Source organism: Heterocephalus glaber, unplaced genomic scaffold (assembly GCF_053883595.1).
Source record: "Heterocephalus glaber isolate CG9 unplaced genomic scaffold, H.glaber_assembly_v1.0 deba00001067, whole genome shotgun sequence".
Lineage (NCBI taxonomy): Eukaryota > Metazoa > Chordata > Mammalia > Rodentia > Bathyergidae > Heterocephalus > Heterocephalus glaber.
In genome coordinates, this window is record NW_028258187.1 from 229,123 (window position 1) to 256,578 (window position 27,456).

The following is a 27,456-nucleotide window of genomic DNA, read 5'->3' on the forward strand; positions in this document are numbered from 1 at the left end:
CACCCTGGAGGACTCACTGCCTCTCGCGATGTGCTGTGACTTTCCCGACATCCACTTCCTGCCAGCCAAGGTAACAGGCAGCCCCTGCCCTGCCACACATGCCCCTCCCATCTCCACTCCGTGTGCCCTCACAAGGGAAGGTGGGGACATTCATCAGACGACAGTGTACAAAATGGCCCAATACTGCCAAACCCTAAGACAGGCACTGTACTGATATCCAGTCATTTCTCAGGAACATGAGCTATAGAGAAAGCCGTGAGGACTCTCCAGGCCTCCAGGCACGGCTATTTGTAGTTACATTAACCATCTAGTGCAGTGTATGGAGTTCATCACAAAGCCCCAAAGCCTCCTATTGAAAGTGTGAGCTGCTGGTTCCCTGGAACTCTGCAGTCTGATCTCTGGGTTTTCTTTGTCTAGCTCTGCAGTGTAACACGTGATGCTTCTAAGCAGACAGACTCAGAACTCTACACGTTCGAATGCCCAGTTTAGCAGACTCCTGCAAGGTCAAGGACTTTGCTGACGACTGGTTTACCAACAAACTTCCTGACCTCAGTGCACGTACCCACGAGGAAACCTCCCAGTCACTGGATCACCATGCAGGTCTCCCTGCTATGTGAGAAAAATGAAAAATAAAATTCCATCCCACGCAATTTTAAGTTTTGACTCTGACCACACTCACATGTGTGTACACAAACACAAACCTGTGTGTGCAGCTGGCGGGACAGGCTCTCCGCTCCATCCCGAAGACCTCCACCCACAGAGTGGCTCCTGGGCTCTGCCCGAGTGCAGCAGGGACCCACTTCAGCAGCAGTCCACTTGTGGCCATGTGAGTCCTGGCAAGGACTATTAGGGATGTTCATAGGAACAGCAGCTCTGCAGGGGCCACTCCCGTTCCGCACAGTACATATATGCCTGTGTGCTTCAGGATGTTTTCCTCGAGGACGTGTGCATCACCACGTCCACCAGTCTCCACTGAAAATCAGTCCCAAGGTTTCCATCAGTTGGATTCCTGGGTCCCTGTATTGCTTCAGTGATCATTACATTAACTTAGTCCACAACAGCAGCTATCAGCATGAGGTTGAGGAGAAGCCCCGTGTAACCCTCCGGCCCTGCACCATGCCGATGGTCAGCAAACTGCCCCATAACGAAACCAGTGCCCAGAGGTTAGCATTTCGTCCAGGCACAGCCTCTCGGCCCCATCTCCTCCTGATGTGACCTTGGTCTCAGTCCGCAGGGAGAACATACGAAGACCACGGTGTCCTTTCTGGGTTGTGATGAGCTAGAAAGAATAAGATTCTTCAAAGTAACATTAGGAAACCAAAGAGTAAAAACCTAATTATACAGAATGCTACAGAAAGGAATTTTAAGACAATACAATTTTAAGGAACCAAGAAAATGGCAAAGTCTAGGGCGGTCCTAACCAAAGATAAAAGGTAAAGACAGAAGGAACTAATCCCTTCACTCCCCACCATTTGCAGAGCTCTGACACGAAAGCAGCTGCCTCTAAGGTGTTGTTCCTCTGCAAACATGACTGGAGAAACAATCTACTACGTCCACTCTGTCTATCTTTTGGGAAACACCAACACACAAGGCCGCCTCTCCAAACAGCACAAAACAAGACCAAGATGGGTTCCGCCCCACATGCCTCACCTGTTCCAAGCTCACCAGCACCTCTCCACGTGGCCTTGCAAAGGAGCACATAATCTCCTGTGACTGACCAGAGGCATCTGAAAGGATTACGAAGCTACAGTAGTTTTCAGCACTTATCAGTTTCCTCAAAGAGCAAATATTAAATACCTGACCATTCTCTAGGAGCTGGGTCCCCACCAGCACCAGCCCCTTGAAGCCCAATATCCTGGGAGCACCAAGCCAACAGCAGCCGGCTGGGGCCCAGGGTGCCTTTGGGACTCCCTCTGGCCTAGGAAGCTTCTGAAAAAATGATCCCAGGAAAAGCTGGTGGGGACATAAGCCGAAGCCTCGGCCCTCGGTGCCAATCACCCCAGAGTTGTAGGCAGAAAAGAAATGAGGCTCTAAAGACATCAAAGCAACATTTTTATTTTCAACTTTATTTCCAACTTAAAACTTCATTGTAAAGCTTGTCAAATGTTTCAAAAGCAAAATTTAAAACAAACTGTAGATAATATAGAAAAATGCAACCCTTGATACCAAGCTCTCTTCATTGCCAGGGAGAGAACTGAAATCCCTTCCACCCCACCCAAGCCTTCACGGTAGGTCCAGCACAGAAAACACTACACACCACTTTCCAGCACCAGGAGAGAAGCAGTAAAACAGCAAAGAAAAGCCTGATGACATACATAAGCACTAGGGAGATACTGACAGCTTCACCAAAACAATGTTTAAAGATTACAGGACCCAGAACACCAGACTAGCAAACCAACTTCATGATCACATTCATAGACTAAGTTGTACACACTTCCAACTGCAGAGTGGGATGAACACTGCATATACCCAAGGGCTCCTATCTAAACTGTAGTGCATTCTCCCATGTAGCACACAACATGTGCACTGTGTTCCCGTGTAGCACACGACATGTGCACTGCATTCCTGTGTAACACATGGCATATGCACTACATTCCCCTATACTTATGATACTGGGAACAATTTAGTTTTGAATATAGAAGTTTAGTGAATTTGCGGCTGTTCCATTACAAGACAACCAGTAATGAATAAGGCTACAACAACTTCATTATAATTTAAAGGCTAAAGCTATCTTATGCCCATCTATTAAACTAAAAGAATTTTAAACCCCTTGGGTAGTTTTTAGATAGCACTCTTTCACCAGAAGTAAAATTTTACAGATATAAATGGTACGTGAAATAGAGAATAGACTGCATGAGATAAGGAGTAGCAAAAACACTGCTGAATTGAAAAAGTAAAAAAATATAAAAATATTAGCCTGAAATGGCAAATTTTTCAAACACTAAAATGTAAAAATGTTTAAATAACAATGTTCCTCCAAAAATATATATTTATTCTATTTTTTTCAATTTGCAACAGTTTATAACAGCAAACACGACCTACAGTTGAGGTAGCAAAGCCAAAATCACAAACTTTGGGTTAAGAAAAATACCTTTGCTATGTTTTTTTTGGTACCAGGGATTGAACTCAGGACCTTGCGCTGGCTTGCGAGGCAGGCACGGTGCCACTGAGCTACACCCCAGCCCTCCTTTCCTATGTTTTAACAGCATCTTCTATACAATAGTAAGTGAATTCTAATTGTTTCAAAATTTCTAATTCACATGTCTTACTTTCTATATAAAGCGTAATTTTAAATACTAAAACTGTTTTGTTAAAAAGCTATTAAGTTCTGACAATTATCTCACATTGAAAACACTGTACAAAAGAAATCCGCAGTCACTATATAGTACCTAAAAGTGAGCTATTTATTTACATCTTCCAGTGCAGGTTTAGGAGCTGAGGCTAACACCTGCCAGCGAGTGTGACATCTGCACCACTCCTCACCCTCCTCACACGGCGTTCAAGGCCACTTGCCTTTCACATCGCATAGCTAGGAAGTGCTTTAAAGAGAAAGGAATGACAGTTCTAGTCTCTTAATGCAATGAAACAAAAATGTATTTTAAATGTAACCGTGTTTTAACAAAAACAACCAGCAAAAGGAAATATATCAAGATTTAAAAGGAATAAAAATACTATGAACATTTATAGTATTCTTTTCAATGCATTTATAAGAAAAATTGTCTCCTGATTCATAAGGGTTGAAATTTTCCTGTTACGATGCAAAGTCTAACATTCTTATTTGTGTCTTTCCTTACACTGTTACAACTGAAAAATAAACACGGCTTCATTAAAGACCTGTTTGGCTCCCCCATCCAGCACGCCCAGGACAGACATGCCGGGCTCCATGAACACGAACAGGAGCAGGAGCAGGAGCAGGAACACGGCAGGCAGGCGGGCAGGCGGTCAGTACACGCCGGGCAGCAGGCGATACGGCACGCACTGGCAGTACCGCTCCCAGGCCAGCCCGTACTTCCTCCGGCACTGCTGCTCGTCCCGTGCCTCCCGGTGCACCAGCAGCACCGAAAAGTAGGCCACATAGAAGTATGGCAAGGCGTGCTCAAAACCTGCGGGTGAGAACACAAACAGACTGAGAATTTTCCTGTCACGACACTGGGTTTTTTCCTGCTTTTCCCCAATTCTCTAGGAACCAAAGTTTTCCAGAATCTAAGTACACTGAGTCATAAATTAAAAGCTCCATATTCTGCTGAGAAAAACAGCCACTGGGCACAGTTTGAAACTCAAAAACTTTACTTTTAGAGGTTTACAACAGCAGGCTCTGAGTCCCAACTTTCCTCAGGAGCTGGGCAGTTAAGGCGCTGCCGTGCAGAACAGCAGCTCCCTGCCCTGGGCCAGCACCTCCAGGGCCCCCGCCTGCCAGCACTCACCACACGGCAGGGACCATGCCAGGGCCATGATGAGGTCACCCAGGTAGTTGGGGTGGCGGACAAAGCCCCACCATCCAGACACCAGGAGGTTCTTCCCCGTGGAAGTGTGAATGGTTTTCAAATCTGTATAGAAAAATACATTCTTAATGACCCCTAAAAAGGAGAGATAAAATCCCCATGTAAGGCGCATCATATACACATAAATCAGTACTCACGCGCAAGCTTTGGATCAGAGGGATTTTTCCGGAATGCATTTTTCTGAGAATTCGCACATCGGAAGATTACATATCCACAAACTGTAACGATGAAGTATTTTTCTATGTTAATAATTTAGATATTATCTAACACTGAAAGTAATTTGTAATTTCTGCTGGAAAACTTTCTGCTGGAAAAATTTCTGCTTTCAGTGAATGTCCAAATCAGAGAATACTCTTGATTTCTTAAAAACAGTTCAAAAACTCTCAACCTAAGAAGGTCAAAAGACAACTCTTCTGAAACCTACTGTCATCTACTTTGAAGGTAAAACTAACAACTACAGTCACATCCACAAAGAAAGCAAAACCTAAGACACGACAATGTAGTTCTGTGTCCCCTGGCCACAGGCCACCCTCCACTCAGGGGCGCCCCTGCTGGCCTCAGCATGAACACCTGCGTGAAACTGCAAGCCGTAAGCTCCTGGCTGTGCTTGTGTTTACAGTGTCAGTCAGCAGGCCCTGACCTCTCCCTCCTGACAACTGCACTGCCAGCCTGTGAGCCTCACTATCAAAGCACAGCCTGTCCGGAGCACACCAGCATGGCTGGCCCAAAAATCCAACCCAGTGATGAACAGCCTAGGATCTGACCGACAGCTCGCCTGTCTCCTTCCCTCATGACCCGGGTTAGTGCAGTTAAGGTGGCTGTATTTAACATTCAGTGCTGATTGTCCCTGGGGCAAATGCGGGGTGGAATGCCCTGAAGTGACCTCCACCACAAGGCATCCTGCGTCCCCTGCCAGACTCAAGTCAGATCAAAACCTGGGCCCTCCAGTGAGGGCATGCGCCCCTGCCCCAACCCCCCCAGCTGCAACCTCAGTGCCTCCCTGCCAGTTAGGACGTGAGCCTTCAAAGCCAGGACCACTCCTGCTGGTCTTACAATAGCTACCTGAAAAAGCAGACACTCAGGAGAGAAAATAAACTCTTACTAAAACAATTTACGTTTACTCTACTTAAACTTGTTAAATTTAGAAAGCATGTTTTGTTTAAAATTATCTATTCAGACAACCACTCAAGAGCCTGGGTGGGAAGCTCCATTCTCCCTCCTCCATCACAGCTGGCCGGGGCCAATTCCAACAGCAGTGACAGGCAGGCAGACGCCAGCGCAAGGACACACAGTGCACATCCCGCACCCAGAGCCCGAGGCAGACACTCACGCTTCAGAGCGGTGATCAGTGCGGCCAGTGGCCAGGACAACTCGTGGGGATGGTGGACGAGGTAAAAGGCCTGCAGGCTGTAGGTGAAAGGAACCCACACCAGATCCCCAAAGGCCAGCATGAACCCGAACCCGTCGTGGACAATGTCCATGGTTGTCAGCAGCGCCTCCTGCAGGGACCACAGAGAAAGAGTCTCTGTTCAGAGACTTCACACGAAGGGCCCGTTTTCAGGCGAGTGTGAAGCTGTCACGATTACTAAAACGGCCTTCCGAGTAGCTGGGATTACAGGGGTGCCACATGCCCAGATTGTATGCATTTTCACAGCAGAAAAAAAGCTGCCTGCCGGCAACCTGGGAAACCAACAGCTTCGTCTCTCAGGACTGGTGCAGACACACAGGGTGGCCCCTGCGGGCAGCTCTGGACCCTCGGCCCCACCTGGGCACTCTCAGGACATTGTCTCTAACTGGCCTTCACAGCTGTCTGGTGTGGCAGATGGATTTCTAACCGATTTTAAAAATCACCAGTGACAAGAAAGAAAGGTTTAACACAGCTGTCAGGAACACGAGCTCCACACTCCTAGGAGGCCTCGACTACAGAGCAGAGCTGACCCTGCCAACACCCAGTGCTTCCCTACTGAGCCACAGCTCGACTCCGAATTGTCCCCAATGCTGCGCTGGTGTCTGTGCTAAGGTAGGTGCAGCAAGAACCTGAGATCAGGAAAGAATGCAGCTGCTTGCAACTGAGGTCTGTGGAGCTCAGAGAGGCACTGGCTGGTGCCCAATAGCAGGTCACCATGCTGCCAGGGCCACACGCTCGCAATCGTCCTGAGTATTGTTACAAGCTCAGGCAGAGGTCTACTCGGGAGACCAGGTTCAGGGGAGAGCAGTGATGAAGGACAACCAAATAATCATTCAAATGCTTGGAGCTCCTCTCCAAGCATCAGCAGAAACTTGTTCTGCAACATTACAGTGCAGGGCTGCCAAACTTTGTTTTAAAACTGAAAAAAGACTCAGTCCCCTGTACCAAAAAAAAAAAAAATGAAAAAAGAAAACTGACTTCGAATGAGGAGGTGAGTATAATTTGAACAGTCAATATGATTTTTTTAAAAATTATAATATAGGGCTGGGGAAGAAATGATTTTTAAAGGGAAATGTTTACTGGAGCTGGAGAGGACTAGCAAAACATCCACCAGTCTCAGCAGCAGCAGCAGCAGCGACCCAACTAACCATGAGAACAGCCACGAGCAGAAACTAAGCTTCTAAAGAAAGCTCGCTTCCTTGCTGTCTTGATTTTTGCTTTTACATTCATCTGATCAGAGCCACACTTTGTATTTTGAAACATCAACATTAAACATCTTCCCCCTTTATTAAAGAACTAATTGCCTCTTATCAAAAAAACAGCATTCCGGGCTGGGGATGTAGCTCAGTGGAACTGCACCTGCCTTCCAAGCGCAAGGTCCTGTTTGATCCTTGGTACCAAAAATAAATAAATAAATAACAACAACAACAAACAGCAATCCAATTCGATTATCCATGCATTTCCAAGTGATAATTAAGAAGTTAAATTTTACTTGTGTGGATTTGTCACCTCTCACTAAAACAGAAGGCCAGATGTGCCAATTTTATATATTTAGAATGCTGTTTCTAAGCAGAGCCACAGATCTTCACAGATGTATGGCCACCAGCACCTGCTCCCCCCGATGGCACCACATGGCATCCTCCCTATGTGGGAGCAGCAAGGCTCCCAGGGGCCAGGCCACGCACCCACTCCCCAAGCCACAAGGCCTGGGCTCTTACAATTCCTTACCTCATTCCAGAGAGCATCCACCACGTACAGAAGCTGGAAGCTGTTAACCAAAACCATTGCCAAGGATGGAGTAGCCCGGTTCTGCACCTTCATTTCAGCCAAAAGCATCACTAGGTTAATCACCACCTGCGATGGAAGGGTACGGAAGAGTCTCAAGGTCGATCACGACTCAAGGCCAGGCTGACTTTCCACTGAGAACCACAGACAGCGTCAACCACACCAGTGTGGGGCAGGAGACATCCCCACCACAAACCCCAGGCACATACCAGAGGATGCAAGGTCATTTCCATGGTGTTCTTTACAAAAACACATAAACTCACCCCAATCATGAGAAAATATCAGACCAACCCAAGCTGGGGAAAATTCTTAAATAAAATCCTAACCAGCACGCTTCAAAAAATGTGAAGGTCATGAGAGGCCAGGAAAGACAAGGACACACAGAGTACAGCAGACTCCAAGGAAGCAGCAGGGGGATGCTCCAACACTGCAGGGATCCTGGAACTGAGGACACAGCAGAAACCCTGGGAGATGCCGTGGCATCGTGAGTGCCTGTTCCTGATGCCAGGGCCAACCCTGCAGGACATCGAGTGAAGGATATGGGGACCCTGTTCTGCATGTGCTGCTCACCTCAAAAGCTGCAACTTGGTCAGAACAGGTTTTCGTTTAGGGGAGCTAAGTATTTTTTCTTACATTAACTCACCTCCATTAGGACTTTCATACATAAACTGATACAGAAACAAATTTTAATACAGTAACTTATAACACAGCATCTTAAACCTCTAGAAAATATTTTATGGCAAGTAGACAGAACTATGGAAAGTTATCATTATCCCTAAAAGTGGTGTACATTTGTTTCTAAATGCAAGACAAATGTGTACTACTGAAGTGGAATTCTTAGAGACGACGTACCCATCCAATCAAGCCAGGGCGCAGTTCACAGAAGTATTTGAGATCAAAAGAACCAACTCTTGGATTCAACTCACGGCCAATGAAGAAATCATAGATAGCGTTTCCTGAAAATGGAGAAGATTTTACCAAACGGCGCTCCAAAACCAACCACAGGCTTTACAGGCTCCTGCTGCCCATCCCGGGCCCCCGGCCCTGCTGCTCTAGAGGACTGCAGGGCCCCTGGCAGCTCCAAGGGCAGAGGGCACAGCCTCCTTGAGGACCCCACACCGGTGGCTCAGGTGGCCAAATCTCAATTTGGAAGGAACAGGATTTTTCTTTAATGTACAATTTTTTAAAAACAAGCAACATTTTTTAAAGTTTTAAATACTTGAGTCAGAATTAAACAATTTGCAACAGCTATTTTTTTTTAAAGAGTGTCTACTGTTCTGGACAAAACAGTCTCTATCACAACTTACAATTCCTGAAAGTTCAAGCGGGGAAATGTCTACCATTATCAAGCAACTAAAAATAGGAAGGGAAACAAATGGCAAAACATGAGGAAAAGTCAAAAATATTTTCTTCCTTTAACTTCTCTCTACATTTCTTCTTCATCTTTTATTTCCTCCTATTTCTCTTCGTGCCCCACAAAATAAAGCTAGAGATCAGACATCTCCGCAGGTGTGGAAGCAGCCAGAGCGCACTCACCGCAGCTGGCCGGCGACAGCTCATCCCTGGGCGCGCTCTGGGCTCGTGCATAGAGGTAAACACTCAGGACAGCCGTGAACACCATGGCTGCAACAGCCAACTGGAGGAAGTGGTCGAACAGGTAATGAAGCTGCAGACCCCAGAGGAGACCCGCACCAAGGACTGCAGCGGTCAAGACGAAAGCAGAGAATCCTTCAGAAAAGAGGGAAATAACTGGCATTAACTCAGGACTTGCTTGGAATCATAGCTCTGTAAGACAAAGCACTGCTGCTTCCAAATCTCGGTGCCATTATTCAGACTAAACACGCAAACACGCAAATAAGCACTCTCAATGCAGGCTCCACACTCCCGCACAGTTTGTAAAATATTTTAACACATTTATTCTTTTTCATAGTGAACAGTCATCATCTGCTTCTAATTAAGGGAAAGCTGAATGGAAGTACTCTACTAAAAGCAGGGAAGAACCTGAAAAAGCACTGAATGCAAACACTCAGGCCCAAAGTCGGGTGGTAAAATCTGAGCAGGGCTGGCAGGCACACAAGGCAGGGTCTCGCCCTTGCCCCTCGTGAGGTTAGAAGTATTATACCGAACTCCCCATCAGCATGACTACCGTGTGGGACGAGAGCTCACCCCACCCCAGAGCAAAGCAGGGAGCCGTGTTCAGCCCGCCGTCCCCACCCGGCTCAGCAGTTTCGGGGGCCTGTGCCCCCCAGCTACAGAAACTGTGATGCTCTTGGGACCCAAGTGCCATTACTGTGTAAGAACCCTAACATCAGAGTGTTGGTGAAGAAACAGGGTCACTCTCTTTACTGTTCAAAGCCATGCTGTCCATATATCAAGTTTACTCCAAAGAATAATTTTTAATGTTTGAACTTTTGAAAATATTTCACTGACCACTCACAAAATCTGTAAATAGTAAGAAGAATGGCACATGGGCTAAAATTAATCATTCAAAATTTCTTAAAAATTGCCATCGTGGTAAAACTTCTCATTAAAAGAATACCCAAATATTGGAACCAGAATAACTTGGTAAGTTTTATACAGGAGTCAGCAACCAAGCCAGCACTGCCTCCCACAGTTCCAAGCCTCTAAAGGTACCAGCCTCCAAAGGACAGAAGAGACGACACGAACACCAAGACCTGCAGGAGGTGACCTAGGTGGCCTAGACTGCTCCCCCGACTCCACCCCTCTGCCAGGGGCACGCAGCCTGTGGGGAGGGCATCTATACCTGTTCCCTCTGCAGAGGAATTCAACTCGGTGACAGCAAACACACATGGGAGCCGGGTGTCTCCTAGCTCGGCTCCAGCTTGGCAGATGAAAGGCACATGGCAGCTGAGGCACACTGGCCCTCCCATGACCCACCAGCCTGGTTGCAGGTGGGAGCAGGGGCAGGCCAGGCACAAAACTGGGCACCCAGAGCTAGGACAGTAAGAACGAGAGGATTCAAGGGCCAAGTGTTCAGACAGACACAGGCAGTTCCCAGCTTGGTGGCTTCCGCTGACGGCTTCTCCACCACAGGCAAAAGCAAAGCACATCGAGCGGAGACTGGCCCTCAGAGCCGGTCTCCCCCCTGCTCCCACCAAGGCAGCTATGCAGACCAGCAGGGACAGCGCCTGCCATGCCCTGGCTGTGCCGAGACCCCACCTCCGGCAGGTACCCTCCACGCACCAGACACCACAGGATGCAGCCAAGGGCGGCCCACGCGGCCGAACTGGAGGAGGGCCCAGGGCCACTGCAGCAAGCCGGGCCAGGAAAGGGCCGGAGAAGAGAGGTGACACAGATGTGAGGGACAGCCAGAGCCAGTGAGCGGGGCACTGAGCAAGTGGGACAGGAAGGGACAGGACATCCGCATCCATGCAGGGCTCCCAGGGTAGGAAAACCCAGTGAGGACAGCACTGCAAGCAGAAGGGGTGCTACTGAGAAAAGAAACCAGGGCTGAGTCCACCCTCGGCACTGCGGAGGAAGTAAGGTAAACGCAGCTACGGTAAGATAGGTATGGTAAGTAAAGTAAAACAGCTGCTATTTCACATGACCTGAGTCCCACCCCTGGCTCCAGGGGTCATCTGCATGCCCTTCATACCACTAAGAGGTACTCCTGTTTACAACTCACCCTGGTGGAATCAGCTTTGATGGATTAATGTAGTGATGCTGAACCTTTTAGTGCTTTCAATAACAAACAGCCCACTATGACATACGTGCCACGGGTTTAAAGAGCACAATTACCCAAAAGTTTAACTTATCGAATCATTTAATGTGAGTCTTTGAAAAAAATAAAATCACCATTTAATCTATACTTGAGTCTTCTTCCATCAACAAGAGGCAATCCTTCTACAACCTATGAGAAAAAAAATTTTAAATTAAAAGAGCACATTACCATCACCCTTATACATATGACAGATGTCGCACATGTATACAGTCATCGGCTATCTCTTAAATCCCACCATGCTCAAGGAAGCAGACCTTTCGGAATAAGGAAATGCAGTGACACCTTACAGAGCTCCGAGAGAGCCCCGCCCTGATGAAGCAATTCCACTTCAGGAGCCTAAATCTACTCACTGACTTCCTGGTGTGCTGAGACGCCCGTGAAAGCCACCTGCCCCCCATCACGTCCTGGGCCCGCCCAAGACCACAGGTGCTCCAAATTCCAACATTCTGCGTCTGGCAGGGCCTTGCTCAGCAGTCTGCGGTCTCCACTGCTCACAAACTTCAGCACCACCCACTGCCTTCACTCCCTAGGTCCTTTCCAACTGGCTCGGCTTCTGCCCCATCTGTGGTGCCCTGTGCATTTGGTATTGTGCACCTCACAGCTCTTCAGTCTGCCTTAGACACACTCACCCCACGACCTCACCAGCTCTAGGAGGAGCTGACCTCCACAGCGAGGCCCATGCGGGACGGGCTACAGGACACGGGCTCCTGGGAATGGGGCACAGTCCCCCCATCTCACTTCCCTAAGTCACTGCTCGGAACCACAGCCATTCTTTCAAAGCATCCAACAGCAGCAGATATCATGTGTCCAGAGTTCTTCATCAGCTACGAAAGGGAACCCAGGAGAAAAGCAAAACCTGTCCGATCATGGGATCAGCCACCCCGACTTGGTGATTTCAAATGACCCCCATCTCTGTGTTGGGTTTTAGTCTGTGAATGCAGATATGTATCTAGCATATTGTGGTCACTCTAGTCTGAATATACATCTGATTTGTAATCCCCCGAGCTACTTTTTCTAGTACACGTCAAACTAGACCAACCCTACCTTAATCTGAGTTTGGCTCCCGTATTACCATGGCAACAACCAGAGATTCCTTCCTGCAGAGCCAGCATCAGGTACATCCAGGCCCTGGAGCCTGTGATCCGCCCATGGCTGCCCTTGCCATGATAAAAAAAACTACCTGATCCTTGGTTTGCAGCTGGCAAACCTGCAAAGCTCTAAGAAAAAGATTCTTAAATTATTTATTACTTAGGAATCTCATGTTTCTTTAAATATATCCGAGGAAAGTACTCTACTGAAAGAATTAAAAAACTACACTTAGCAATGGGAACAAACTTTGAAGACGTCGCATGAGTCTGGAAAGCACATAAAACATTCTTGACAACTCATTTCTCAAAGGGATTAAAAATCATATACCTGTATTTAAAAAAGCAAAAAGATAAAAGTCCGTTGAGTGCCACGGCTTATCAATTAATGATTTAAAATGCTGCATTTGACATAATATATGCTGAGGAAGAATTCCCCAACACCCTCCTACCTCTCCTGGAGTCGGGCCAATTTGCAAACTAGCTTACTCTTTTCTATTTGGTTTAGGAAGTAACACACAAAACCCGATTTTTTAATTTCCACTAATAGGCAAGTGTTACATGGCACAGGAGTAAGTAGGTTTTGGCAGTTATGAGCGACAAGCAGCTTCTAACCCTAAAACTGCTGTGAATTCATTTATGTGAGACCATGGAACAGAAGCTAGGAAAGCCTCACAAGGCTGAGTCCTACCAGCAAAACCTACCTTCCCGACTGGCAACAGGTAGAACAGAGCTTGGACGGAAAGCCAGAGGAGGTACAGTGCTGCAGCCCGGGGCTCCCACAGGTCACACAGTGCTGGCCAGGTGGGCCGGAAACGCAGGAGGCTCGGGTCATCCTCCCGGCACAGGGACAGCAGCAGGAGGGCGACGGCGGGCAGGCCCAGCATGATGAGCAACGCACCTGCAAGCGGGTGGTGGCGGGCTCAGCCTCGGCTGGCTCAGTCGGCACTCGAAGGCCTGGGCTCAGGCCCAGCTGGTAGTCGGGCCCCTCAGAACTCCTCACTGCTGCACAGCCTCGCGAGGAAGCAGCTATGGGCATCGGAGCTCGGAAGCACAGATGCTCCGCGCCCCTCAACTGTGGCCCAGCTCCAGACCCAGCTCCAGACGTTTTCCCCAGGACCACAGAGGAGCAGGAGAGGCCAGCAAGCCCATGGCCAGACATCCGGAAATGATCCGTCTCATCTTAAAAACTCTGTAGCCATAAATGTCCCAAAATTGAAATAAATCGCCTTCTGGTCGTGGTGCAGCCTTTGGGTGATGGTGGCCACACCTGTACGGACCCGCCAGCCAGGCGTCACCACTCACAGAACACAGCAGAGAAACCACTCCGGCCTGGGGACCATTCACCAAACACTTCCTTTCCTAGCTCACCAGTCCGCCCCACCTGCTGACAGCCCTGAGGCTGAACCTAGGCCCTCACAATCCACTGTCAGTGGAGGGCTGACGCCACACCCTGTGTCCCGCCCAGGTCTGGCCTTCCACACACTGCTATCTATCAGGTCAGATTCCTTTACCACTTCTTTGAACTTCTCCATGCCAGGCCTAAGACAGCCTGCTGGAAATATACTGAAACACAGCGGAAGGGCGCTGGCTCAGCCTCTGAAGGCTCTGCCCACCCACGCCTGTGCAGGGCACCTACCAGGGACACCCCCAAACTCCATCTCCTTCCTGGGAGGGGTGGCCACATGAAATGTTCTCAGCAAATCAGGTTCTTCAGCAAGAGGCTTTTCTCCCTTAGAATTGACTTCGTTGAATTTGATCTCTTCTCTTCTTGGTCGAAGGCTATACTGAGTAGACACATTACTGCTTTTGTGGGGCATGGTGACTCTTTCCTAATTAAAACATAGAGAGTATTAAATACTTACATCAACAATTCCAAAAGGCAACTCCATTAAGGAATTCAGATCTCAACATAGCTGACACTAACAGGATTGAATTTGCCAAATTACATTCAGTGTTTTGTTTTTTTTTACATTCAGTCTTAGATCAAATTATAAGCTATGATGATTTCCAATGTGCTTCAAAGGAGGAAAATAGCATTAACAAAGAAGAGTTGCCCAAAAGGAGCCTAACTTGTGAATCTCGGGGCTGTGAAGTACGTCCTTTCCCTGCCATGCACCTGAGGTCTTCTGTGAGGCTTGTCCTTCCCTTCACCATGTGACTGCATGGTTCTGTGAGGCGAGTCCTTCCCCTCATTCTGCTTGGGCTCTGGTCCTCCATTGTACGTGCTGATGCTGTTCCCAAATGGCTTCTAAGTGGAATATAAGACATTTTAATCAAAACAACAGTGATAAGTTACTACTGAAAATCCACCAACAAAATAGGCCAAATGTTTTCATAGCCTTAATTCTAAAGAATTTTAGTTCTTATAAAAATGAAAAGGGAGGCTCTAGGACGTAGCTCAATGTAGAGAGAGCACTTGCCTACCAAGTGTGAAGTCTGGGTTCAATTCCCAGCATCTCCAAAGAAAAAAAGGAAAAGGAACAAAACTGACTAGAATTTCCCAATCTTCAAAGATTGGATCTTATAGTATCGATTTCCTCAGAACATCTGTCTTCTTTCAAATATAATTAGACCTAGGGCCAGGGATTTAGCTTAGTGGTTCCAGTGCCTGCCTCGCAAGCACAAGGTCCCAAGTTCAATCCCCAGTATAAAAGGAAAAAAAAAAAGTGAATTAGACCAGATGTCATAATTTCAATCAGATATTCTAATATTTAGTATGAGAGGCAGATAAAAGTAAAAACTGGTAAACTAGTTCATTACTTGGTTTTTAAAAATGAGGAAAAGACATCTACTGCACCAAAACATCCTAAGATGGAAAATTAAGAAACAGCAATCATTATAGACTATTACTAGTGAGGTACAGTTTACTTTTTCAGTTTTGCGCCTCTTGCTATTTATTTGACCCTGAATTTCCCCTTCCCACGTGTCCCTTTTCTCAACTCACTCTTTTAACTTCTTACCTGACTGAACAAGGGAAGAAATTTGGCTCACAGAAGGCTTCTTAGACATGTATGACTGCCATCTGTCACTTTGCTCCTTTATAAGTCACCAAGTGGCAAAGGACAGCACTACTCAGAATCCAGGTCCGTTCCCCACTGGGGCACTGCGGACCTGTGACAACCGCCAATAGGCAATACGGGGTATGGAGAGGCCAGAGCTGGGCTGGGGCTGTGTGTCTCCAGGCAACCAAGGAGCTGGCACTGCGGAAGTGTGAGTCCCTCAGCATCACAAGCCAAAGTGTCGCAGAGGCAGCGTGCAGCATGTTCCTAACCCTGCACACCCAGCTGCCTGTGGAGCCCAGGAGCCAGAACACTCAACTCCCTGGCACTGAGCAAAATGCATATCAGAACAGAGAGACCTAAAATCTCTGACAAGCACTTTGGGAAAAGATTATAATACTCAGATGAGAAGCAGCACTTACACACCATCAGTCCTGGTGCACGTTCTGGAATCAGCATGGCAACATACATGGAAGCTGCAAGTCCATGCTGCACAGCTGTCCTGCAGCTCTACTTTAAAGAATTTACCCTAAGGGCATAAGCCAATGTCTGTACTTGTTTACAGTGGTAAAGACTCAAGGGGAAACACTAGATGCCTATCAATAGGGGAGCTGACTTCAACACTTACTCCCGTCTGAGGGGTGTGGCAGAGCCATATCATGTCATATATCAGAACGGTATGGAAAAGTATGCCAGGAAAGGTTATTCCAAACTTTTTAAATTTTACAAATTTAACTGTAAAACAGTATGCACATAGTCCAGTTTTTCAAGGTTTTTAAAAGTCTGTGTGTATTTTATCCAAAAAAGAGGTAAAATTACATGAAAGGAATACAAGATAACTTTTACTCTAATTCTTGTTAAAGTATTTTCTTGTTTGGTCTATCAACTAATCTACCCGCTGCATAAGGTCTACAGCTCCACAGGCACTCTGAAGGTCACCCCACTGAATGATCACCTTAAACAGGGCAGAGATCAGTACGACGGTGCTGGGAGGGCAAGAATGCTTCTGCAACATAGTTATGTCTCATTTCACGGTGAACTTTTGTACAATGTGAAGACTCAGTTTAACCGACAAGCTCTGTCTATTTCAAATTTAAACACGACTATTAAATAGCATTGTGGGATGGGGAGGGGCACTAGGGATTGAACCCCAGGCCTGGGGTTCGCACTGAGCTACATTCCCAACCCTTTTTAGAAACAAGGGTCTTGCTCAGTCGGTAAGTTGCCCAAGTCTAGGCCCGAACTTAAAATCTTCCTGTCTCAGCCTGCCAGAGTGCTGGGATAAATAGCGCTTCTTATAACTTAACAACAGCTGGAGATTTAGCTCAGTGGTTTCGCCGCCTGCTGCGCAAGCGCAAGGACCCGAGCTCGATCCACAGTACCAAAAAAAAGTAAAACAAAATTAACAACATTCATTTTTTTCCATTTAAAAGAATTATGCTTTCCACAACAAACACTTATTCTTTATGTTATCTTCCAAACTTATGACCTCAGATTTGATGTCTGACATTTTATTATTATTATTAACTGTAAGCAACTCCAATAAACATCTACCTGCAGGGGACAACAGTTATGAACAGATGAAACGCATACTGTACCAGGATAAAGACAAGTTACCAATACGAGCGGAGTCAATTTAACTTCCAGAATCTCCCTCCTCATCTCCTTCACATCGGCCTGGCAGGAGGCGGAGGTGGATCTCCGGGAACCTCTGAGCGGCCGGCCGGGGGACCGGGAGCGTGACCGAGACCTGCGGCTTCCACGGCTCCCTCGGCGTCTGGAGGGAGAACTGGAAGCTGAGCTGCTCTTCCTTTGCTTGAAGGACGTTAGAGGCTGGAGGGAGGACCGTAGCAAAGAGCTCATCACAAACCGAGGCGTGCAGAGCCGCTCACGCGGAGAGCACAGCGATGGCCTCGGCCGCCAGCCTCAACTCTGACCCGTGGTGGGCCAGGCTGGGGACACTGCAGTGACGGCGACCAACGGCGCAGCCCTGCGCCCCTCACACCTCCCTGACGGTGCCTCCCGGGTTCCCAGCACAGGCCACCCCAACCTGACGGAACAGGAGGCCCAGAGGAAGGAGCTCAGCACACCGCCGAGGAGGGCCACGCCCACAGCTCCCCGGAACCCCAGGTGGGGGGTGTGGCCCCGTGAGGACTGGGGCGCGGGCCCCTCCGGCCAAATACACCCATGGGCTTCTGGGTCTCATCCTCACCCGAGAGCTGAGGGTGGTTTTCACATCTCATAACCGCCTGCAGACAAAATCAAAACAGTACTTCCTGGTACAAGAACTGTCCGAAATTCCCATTCCAGCATCCATAAGCAAAGACTACACAAGACAGGCCCTATCCATTTCTTCCCTCAGGCCTGGAACAGCCCCAAGCTACCGGGCCTGCGGTGAGACGTGGTCCCCAGGACACGAGCCCAATGCGACTGATCCACAGCAGGCACAGAACTGACGACAGGTGCACAGGCGCCCGCACTGCGCTTTCACAGAGGAATTTCATGCTTTGAAATCTAATGAGCGCGTGCGGCTTTTACTCTGTAGATCTTTTCCTTCATAATTAATTTTATGGTATATTTATGTATTTACTCAGTTTTTTGAGATGGGGTCTCACTGTGTTGCGCTGGCTGGCCCCCAATTCATGGCCCACAGTCTCAGATTCCTGAGTGGCAGGGAGTAGGTTGCAGCACCTGATACGAGAATTCCTGCACCGTATTTGAAAATCCAGGCCTCCCTGCACAGATTACAGGTGAAGGACAGGTTCCGACATAACAGATGCCGCCCTCCTGAGGAAGCCTGGCTCAGGCATGGAGCAGCAGAGCACTGAACCCCGAGCCTGGCTCCTGCTTCCCACTCCATGGCCCAGCTGCCACGCCCTCTGACACCTGCCATGTCCCTGTCATCCCCAGCCTTCAGGGTGCTGCCCTCACCTGAGCATTTCCCTTCATCCTCAGCACTCAGATGTCACACCTCTGTCAGCCCCTAAAGCCCAGGGTCCTTCCCTCCCCTCTGTGCCCAACAGCAGCAGGGCAAACTCCAAGAGCAGCAGACTAAACGCAGAGAGGGCCAGCAGGCAGGTCTGCATGAGAGGAGCCCAGGCCATGTCACCCCGCCGCCACACGGTGGGGGAGGCCAACCGGGTCTTACCTTGATATCGCTCTCTTTTAACTCCAGTTCAGTTCCATCTTTGTACTTTACGGCGTAGAGCTGGGATTTGCCATCAAAGCTCAGAATTTCCACTTCATAATAGAGGGAACTCCCAGGCCATCGACCTCTTACCACTTCACCATCGGCAAATTTCCTACTTGGCATTTTCTAAAATTAGTCTGAACAATATTAAAGAAACAAACTAGTCAATATTTACAGTTACGTTTGTCTTTTTCATAGATTGGTTGCTAAAATACAACTCTGTAGAATTATTAGACGGGCAGGATGTTAGGACCAAGAAGGCTTCCAGAGGACAGGTATACAACTTCTCATTTCAAGATGAGAAAACTGAAGCTTAAAGCTAACTTTTGCCCAAGGGTACAAAAACAGATTTAGGAAATGGTGGGGCATTTATCCAAGCTTCCCTGTATCTCATTTGGAATCATTTTACAGGGAATGATAAAGTCATGGAGGCACATGGAAGTGACATGAAGGATGAAATATGATCACACATAACAGGCACCCAGTAGTTTGTGCCAGCAAAATGCCACCCACCTACCATGACCAAAACTCAGGGTAAATCTCATAAAGGGCACATTTTCTGATTCATAAATCTGCACGTTGTCTTTGAAAAGCTTTAAAATGCAATTAACCATATTTTAACAAATTACCTTACTGAAAACAATAACTATAAAACAGATTGGGAAAATCAAAAATATGCAGTTAACATTACTGTAACCTACCAAAAGGAAGGAAAATAATTTCATGTCTATAATGAATAGCAAATCTGGCTTTACTTCACAAAGCTTCAACTCTTGGTTTTAGTCCAAATGCTCGCACACCAAGTAACTGTCAACCATCCAGTCGGGCCAGCACACATCTGGCGTTCATCAAAGTCACCCCTTCAAAACTGCCACAGACATCAGCCTCATCACAACATTCTCTTCCCTGCATCAAAATACGGTCCACAAGCCTGTAGGTGGCATGATCGTAAAACAGGGTGACCATCAGATTTTCTAAAAAGTATTAACAGTAAAAGACACTGCCACTGATCCTTCTCAATATGCTCTCACTTCGCTTCGAACACATTTTTGTCCTTACCACTGCTTTTTCTAGAAGCAGTTCTAGAAGTCTTCTTTCCTGTCTGGTTTCACTGTCCTGGCTGCCTGGATGTCCTGAACTGATTCAGAACATTTACCTTTCATGGTCATTTTGACTTTGAGGAAGAGCCAGAAGTTGCAGTGAACAAGGTGGATGAGGACACACTGTCATATTTTTCTGAGCCTGCCTGTTTGATGACATTCAGCAGCAGCATTCACTGTAGTTTTGATCATACCTCACAAAGACACTCAGGAAAGAGGATTTCCAGAATTGCTTCCGAAAGTAGCAAGAATGAGGGGATAAATCTGGGAGTACTTTGAAAGGAATTCAATTATCTTTTACTGCAATAAATATTTTAAAATGTAAATATTCACTGTATACTTTGAACCTACCTTGCATACATCATAAGAAGCCACAGACAACCTTCAAAAATTCACACACGAGCCCTGTCTGCCAACCTTCTGAAGTATGAGCTGACTGCCAGTGCTGCAGGCTCCCAGGAAGCAGCCTCTCCACCACTAACCAGCAGGCTCACACTTCCACACCAAAGCTGATATCTCAGACCAATCCCTCTGACACCAAATGAAGCGGCAAGATGCAGACACTAGAAAAGAGGACTTCTCTCCCAAGTCCTGTGTCATCGACTAAGCAATTCTCAGTGAATCATGGGAGTACACAGATATCCATTTATCACCACTTCTGTCAAGAGCTGACCACACAATGACCACAACACTTAAGGCTGACTTTAGACTGAGGAACTAGGAGAAAAATGGGTTATCCACCCCTCGCAAGAAAAAAGCCTTTCCTACTTACACATCTTCACTGTCAATCACCTGAGATAACACAAGCTTGTTGTTTAGATACAGGGTCCCTAAGTTGATAGATGAAAGAAAATACAAGAGCTTATTTTATCTGGGGATTAGAGAATGTCAGTGGGTGTGCACATCAAAGAGTACAACTGAGATAGCATCACAGGGTAATGAACAGCTCTGAGCCTCAGGAATGAAGCTGGGCCTGGCTGCAGTCACCTGAGGGGACCTGGGCAGGGCACTGGACACCTCCGGACAAGGAGGGGCACAAACCGGAAGGTGACAGCAGCGAGGAGTGGCTATTTCAACACATAACTAACTCCCGGCCCTAAGCACAAAGAGGAAGGAAATGAAATGTGCCTCTTTCCTCCTCTGGTGCCTGCTTTCCTCTTCCCTGCACCCTTCGGGCCAGATTCTGACCAGTGTCCTCACAGCTCACCCGCCTTGGAAGGAAGCACAAGGAAGCACGTCTTTCATAGCAAGGCCACTTAAGTTTCAAACACTTCATAAGCTTTTGAAACACGGGCTCTCAGGACCTTGGGGCTGTCTGCATTTTTACAGGGCTCTTGCACAGATCCTTACTGGATCTTCCAAAAATTTCACTCGTTGGCATTTTTCCACGCACCTACTGCACATCACATTGCTGTCTGTGCAGTTCTGACACAAGCCAAGACCAAAAGCATTCTTCTATACCAATTAAATTCTGAGATAACCAAATGAAGACATTTGTTGAGTCTCTAAGCCCAAGTTTTTACAGATTTCCTGGGGACAGGGGTGAGGCACAGGGGGACAGGGGTGAGGCACAGGGGCACAGCGTGCGTCTGCCCTGGGTGATGTCTTCGACTTGAGCCTGGGCAGTGATCTCTCATAGGTGCTCGGAAAACGAGCCCGCTGGCTGGGGACGCTGTCTCAAACCAATCCGCACAGTGCGGAGCCGCAGGTCTGACAGCTCTGCACCCTCAGTGTGGCGCAGTCCCGGCAGCGGGGCTCGAAGCCTCCCTGCGGGCTGGTCCCGGACGCCGCTCCTGGGGCCCTCGCTCCGCCCTTCCGGCTCGGCAGTGTCGGGGTCCCCCGCTCTTCCAGGCTAAGCGAGAAGCGACGGGGAGGCTGACACGCGGGGCAGCGGCCCACACCCGGCGCTGGCCCCGAGACCCGGCTCGGTGAGCGACGCCCCACGGGCCAGGCCTACTGAGGCAGGACGCGGCTGTCACCGAGAAGACGCCGAGCCCACGCGGCGCCCAGCAGGCGGCGCCCGCCCGAGTCCGCACCCCGCCACTCACCGGCCCGAACCCGAGCCCGGCCGCGGGGTCCCCGCACGGGCGGGACAAAGGCCGGCCCTGCCGCCGGGAAGTGCGCGGTGCCGCCCGCTTCCGCAGCGACCGCAGCCCGCGCCGCGAAGCCGGAGGCCCGGCGGGGACGGGGACGGGGACTGAGCGGAAACAGACTGAACAGCAGCGCTCACCTGCGCCGGGCCCGGGGAACAGGAGCCGCTCCGGACAGGGCCGCGCCGCCAGCGACCTGACTGCAGCTCCGCTAGACGAGGCCCGGGCACGCCCACGGCACGCCCCGGACACGCCCCCGAGGGAATCCCGTGCTCCCATAGGCCCCCTCGGCCATTTGAATCGTGGCCGGCGCCGCCGATTGGCCGCGTGTCGCAGCGTTTGCGCCCCTCCCGCCCGCCTGCGAGCCCAGGAACCGCGCCTGCGCACCTGCGGCCGCGCCCTCGTTATCTCGGCCGTGCGGCCACCCGCGCCTCCAGGCCGTGCGCGACCGACCGGAACGCGGCGAGCTCCGAGCTCCCGACGGCCAGGCCCGAGCTGCGCCGGACTGGGCCGGGGTGGGCTCGCAGGGACGAGGTTCGGGGACGGGACCCAGTTCCGTGGCGGGCTGCTTTCCTTCCTCAGAGGCCGCGAGGTCATGGCGGCGGCTCGAGTTCCCTGCTTCCAGTGTGGGTTGGTCAGTTCCTCCACAGCGCTTTTAAACGCCGTGAGACGGTCCCACTCTGCCAGCTGCTCTGTGGCAAGCTGCCCAGCGTTTCACCCGTGTGTTCCCTGCCGCCCGCGCTCGGCGCGGCCTCGACTCAGCCTCCCCGAGGAGGTCCCCTCGGACCGTCGTGGCCCTGGCGTTTGCCATGCGAGGACATCGCGTTGCGCTCCTGAGCCGAAACCTGTGCGCGCTCGGCGGCTGAGGCCTTTGGTGCCGCAGGAGGCAGAAACCGGAGCCCCGTGCCCGGCCCCGCAGGGACCGGAAAGGCGAGCAGCCTGCGCTGCCCTCTCCGCCCGCTCGGAACCAGGGTCCCTAGGGTTCGGTCGCTCAGGTTCTGCCCTGAACCAGGCACAGGTCCATCGGATCATTTCCACTTACGAAGTAAACGATTTGGTTTTTTAAAACTTCATTTTAAACATTAGGTATTTTAAATCATCACAAAATGAAGTTGGAAGACTAAGTTACTGGAGTCAACTTAGATAACTTGATACATTACATATTATCAATGACATTTTAAAAACAAAACTGATTTTTGACTTCGGAAAACCAAGTAATAATTGTCATTTCTAGTTAGAGACTGAAGCAAATTGTGAAAAATCATGTAAATACCTAGGCTACTTTCTCAAACTACTGTTGTTTTTCTCTTTTTTAAAGACTGCTAAAAATCGTGAGATTTGGAAGTAGAAGATGTTCAGGTTATGTTTTCAGAAAGATGCTTGTCAATCACAGTCAACAAGCTGTGGGTTTCCTGAATGGAAGTAAAAGCCGCGCAGAGTTAAAAGTCGTCCCATGTCTTGGGACTGTGCTTCTGGTGGCAGTGCCTCCCCTCTGTGGATGAAACATGCCGCGTTGGATGCATTCCCGTGAAGCAGGCATTGTCTCTGCTCCCCGGAGGATCCTAGCTCTCTGAAAGAGCTCTTTCAGGAAACACCTAGGTTCAACTTCATGCAGCAGGAGCTCCAGTTGGATTCACTTGGTACTTCAGTATGCTGGAAACGAGAAAGCTTCATTTATAATGTAAAGGTACCTAAGAGCCATCTGACACTTCTATTCATGTCAGTAAGAATGGTTTCTGTCCACACGGGCGTAGAGTCTGCCCGACAGGATACACTGATGATGTCCATTTCAACATTAGCATACGTGGACATTTGCAGCACTTCCTGTTTTCTTAATTTTTAACTTTCAATTTTAAACTTTTATTAACAAAAGGGGAACTGTACTGGAATGGATGGAGCCAAATGTACCACTGTGTGCAGCTTTGGTAAAGGAATTTAAAGGAGGTAAAATATGTGCGCTTCATTGTCTCGGTGGCAGAAAGAAGTGAGTCAGGACCTGGTACAAGGATGTTGCAAGCCCTTCATTTACTGACTTCTTGCCTCTGTCAGCTGCGGCTCAAAGCACTTCCTGTGTTGACTGATTTGGCCTGGTGACAGTGGTGTGGGGCAGGTGCTGTGCAGCTGAGAAAATAGGAGGTTAAGCACTTCCCCAAACTCACCAAGACAGCCTGTTCTCCACACCCCACACCATCTAGCACCAGACTTCCCAGGGCAGGCATGAAACATGTGGGGACCTGCTCAGTGCACCCCAGACCTGCAGAGCCTGAACCTCTGAGCCAGCCCAGCCTGAGTTTTACTAAAGCCACTCAGACTAGAGTTTGAGAATCCCTGGCAAAAAGGAAGGTGGTGGCAATGTTAACGATCTCTTTTCATGGATTTTCATTCTAGAACAAATGCTGGGAAGTTGCTCTAACATACAGTATGTGTGTTCCCAAAGGTGAAGGCTCCAGATGTGGCGGCCAAGCTGAAGAGACCATCAGAGAGGTGGGCCAGGGCCTCAGGGAGGGAGTGGGTGCTGCTGCAAACCAGTGGGCACCCAGGTCAACCTCACTGGCTCCCTCAGGGTTTTCTTCAGTTTTGGAAAACTACCTTTTACTGGCTGTAGAACCATGTGTATTCTTAAGACATCAAAAGAAATTCATTTGCTTTTTATTTTGAAATAATAGTAAAGAATTTTGAATAAAGGTTAAGAAAGTTGAAACTGAATGAGGCCGCACCCTCGGAATACAGTGGGTACAAAGCTGTGCTCCCGCTGAGGTCTTCCTGACACCATGGATTCTCGGGAGGTCCCTGCCTTGGCAGAGAATTGAATGTGCAAGAGCCTGAGCTTCCTTACATATTCCTTCCCACCAGGCTGAAGGAGAAGCAGGATGAACAGCAGAATTACCAGGTTCTGACTCTGACGGTGGCCAGTCTGTGTCTCTTCTTCATGGTGCTTGCCACACAGTAAGTGACTATTTGTTCAGTTCATTGATTTGTTGATTCCCTGATTGATTGACTAGGTGGAGAGAATGGGGGAGGTGATTCTCGGATTATTCAGAGACCCGACACAAAGGGAACCCATGGAGACCAGCTAGCTAGAGTGACGACCCTAATCAGAAGCACCATGAGAATGGTACTAACATTCTTCTGCTGGCAGGAGATTCTCTTGCTTTGCTGAGACGCATAGTGATGAAGGAAGAGACATCACAGCCCTTTCCTGGGGTGCAGAGTCCCGTCTCATCCGCAGAGCAGGGACAGCACAAGTGCTGATCCCAGAAGTGACTGAGGGTGAATGCAGCCACTCACGGTGGGACTCAGCACGACGTCATTCTGTCTCAAGTTCGTTAGGTCAACATTTTTAATCGGTGCAAATAGATAAATAGCACATGTTCACAGAGGTTTTATGCGTTTGGTTTTTTATCTGATTCCATGGACTCCTCCTGTAGCACACGTTTAAACATCAGCCTGGATCTCTTCCGTCTTCTTGCCCCTGAGTTCGTCTTTGCTTTGCAGTTCTGGCCGGAACCAGAACCTGGGGCTGTTAGGCTAGCGCTGGCCACTGAGCTACCCTGCCAGGCCTCATGTATTAATCTGAAAACTTCAAGGTCCTTTCACTGATCAAGAAATAATGACTGTACTTTTAATATTTGATTAATAACTTTGAAAATTAGCCTAAAATTTGTGTTTAGTTATGTTGGGAGTCCTGAAGGGAAAAGTTCTAGCTGTACAGCAGGACCAGGGGGGTTGAGCAGTTCCTTGGGGTACTCGGGCTCAGCTCCTTCTGCCCCTTCTCTGCTAATGACCACCCTCTCCACCCTCCAGCCTTGCAGATTTCCTGACCTCCAGACAGCCCTCTCTTTCCCTTGCCTGGACCCTGTGTTTTTTCTGGAAGCATCATCTCCAGCAGAATCTCCCAGGGCAATGCTTCCCACCCATCACCAGGCACATGCAGGACAGGGAGGACATTTTTATGCCTCTGTGTATCCATCATCAAATGATTCCTTGATTATGAAACTGTCCTATGTGCTCCTAAAATGCAGGCTGTGGTGAGCCGTTCCCCCATGGCCTGGGTACCCAGCTCCCAGAGGCTGGATCGGCTCAAGGCATCGGAGCCTGCCCTGCCTCTCCCTTGGGTGCCTCCCTCTGTGACTTTGACCCTGGGATGCTCCTGGGCTCTGCAGGGTACATAAGCCTGCCTTTCAAGGACTCAGACCATTCCCTTCAGGGAGCAAGGGAAGGGTTGCTGCCATCTCTGTGCTGTTTGTAATGAGCACCCAGTGCAATCCAATCTGTTTAAAACATGTGGAGATGGTTACATAAAATGTTTGAGATGAATACTTAAAGTCAGGTTCATATAATTACTCTTCATTTATATCTCTTCATTTCACTTGCACAAGACCCTCCTGACTGGCAGCATGAGACCCACGTGGAACACAGCAGAGTGCGGAGTTACGCTGTTCACAGCACGGGTACCATGCAGACCCTGTGTGCAAGGCTAGTTCCCAGCCAGGCGCTGCTGGGAGGTGGTGGCACCTTTGAGGGTGAGGCCGAGCAGGACATTAGGTCATGAAGGACACATCCTTGAAGGGAGCTCTCAGACCACAGTCTCCTCATCCTCTTTTTCACATCCGGCCCTGAGGTGAGAGGCTTTGGTGGACCACACACTCCCACTTCGGTGCGCTGCCTCAGCCTAGGAAACTGCAGGGCAGACAACCACACCTGAATCTCCAACATGTGAGTCAGAAGAAACTACTTCTGCAGGGGAAGGGGGAGTTGGGGTGCAGGGCAAAGGAGAGAAGGGGATGGAATTCATATGAGAAAATGGAACAGTGGAAACAAAGTCTGTAAACAGGGAGGGGTGGAGGGGTGGAGGGAGGGCAGGGGAAGGGAAAATAAGAACCGAGAGAGTATGTAAAGGTGCAGATCTCCAATGATGAGTGTCATTATACTGTACACCTAAAATGTACCAATAAAATTAATTTAAAAAGAAGAAGAAACTACTTGTCTTTGTAAGTTGATTTATCGCAAACATTTGTCACAGTAATGGAAAGCTGACTTGCAACATGTCTACATAAAAGGCTAAAAATGTATGTAAATGTCATCTTTTCAAAATAGATAAAGTAGAATTGTAGCATAGATTTGTGTTACAGTTTATAGCTAGGTGTCCCCAAGACCCTCTTCTGCTAACAGGCGGGGCTTTGGGAGGTGACTGGACCATGGGGTTTGTAGCTGACCTGGTGTTGGGAGGTGGGTCACTGGAAGGGGCTGGGAAGGGTATCTCTCCCACGCCCTGGCTGCTCCTCTCTGCTTGCCCCTGCCCTTGCTGTGACCATCTCTCCTCCATCAGGCCCCTCTGCCACGCTGGCTTGCCTTGGAGCCAGCGGACTTTGGACTGAAACATGAGCCAAAATAAAGCTCTCCTACACATTGTGGGTGCTGAGTATTGTGTCTCAGTGACAAAGTAACTAAGACAATTTACTGGAAAGTTGTACAGAGTTGGTTGGAGAGCTGTTCAACAACTAAATATTAATTGGCATGAGTAGCATTATAGTAACAGCTCCAAAATGCAA

General features: G+C 48.8%; 2 protein-coding genes across 3 annotated transcripts; one reads left to right on the forward strand and one right to left on the reverse strand.

The window, feature by feature from the left end:
• Positions 1-2,046: 2,046 nt before the first annotated feature.
• On the reverse strand, positions 2,047-22,151 carry Lbr (lamin B receptor). Of its 2 annotated transcripts, XM_004867456.4 has the most exons (14): positions 22,045-22,151; positions 18,673-18,851; positions 17,142-17,357; positions 14,642-14,773; positions 14,162-14,354; positions 13,227-13,423; positions 11,512-11,566; positions 9,232-9,423; positions 8,548-8,651; positions 7,639-7,764; positions 5,833-6,001; positions 4,640-4,720; positions 4,425-4,547; positions 2,047-4,103 (listed from the first exon to the last, which is right to left on the reverse strand). In XM_004867456.4, exons 2-14 carry the CDS (start codon positions 18,835-18,837, stop codon positions 3,943-3,945), a joined length of 1,914 nt encoding a protein of 637 aa, XP_004867513.1. In that variant the 5' UTR covers positions 18,838-18,851; positions 22,045-22,151; the 3' UTR covers positions 2,047-3,942. The 2 variants fall into 2 exon arrangements, with proteins under 2 accessions (XP_004867513.1, XP_021102098.1); XM_021246439.2 differs by lacking the exons at positions 11,512-11,566; positions 13,227-13,423; positions 14,162-14,354; ... (2 more) ...; positions 18,673-18,851; positions 22,045-22,151 and adding an exon at positions 10,460-11,483.
• LOC110346188 (uncharacterized) lies at positions 19,217-27,456 on the forward strand. Its single transcript, XM_087209795.1, has 4 exons — positions 19,217-19,248; positions 21,454-21,665; positions 21,766-24,388; positions 24,758-27,456. Exons 1-3 carry the CDS (start codon positions 19,217-19,219, stop codon positions 22,968-22,970), a joined length of 1,449 nt encoding a protein of 482 aa, XP_087065921.1. The 3' UTR covers positions 22,971-24,388; positions 24,758-27,456.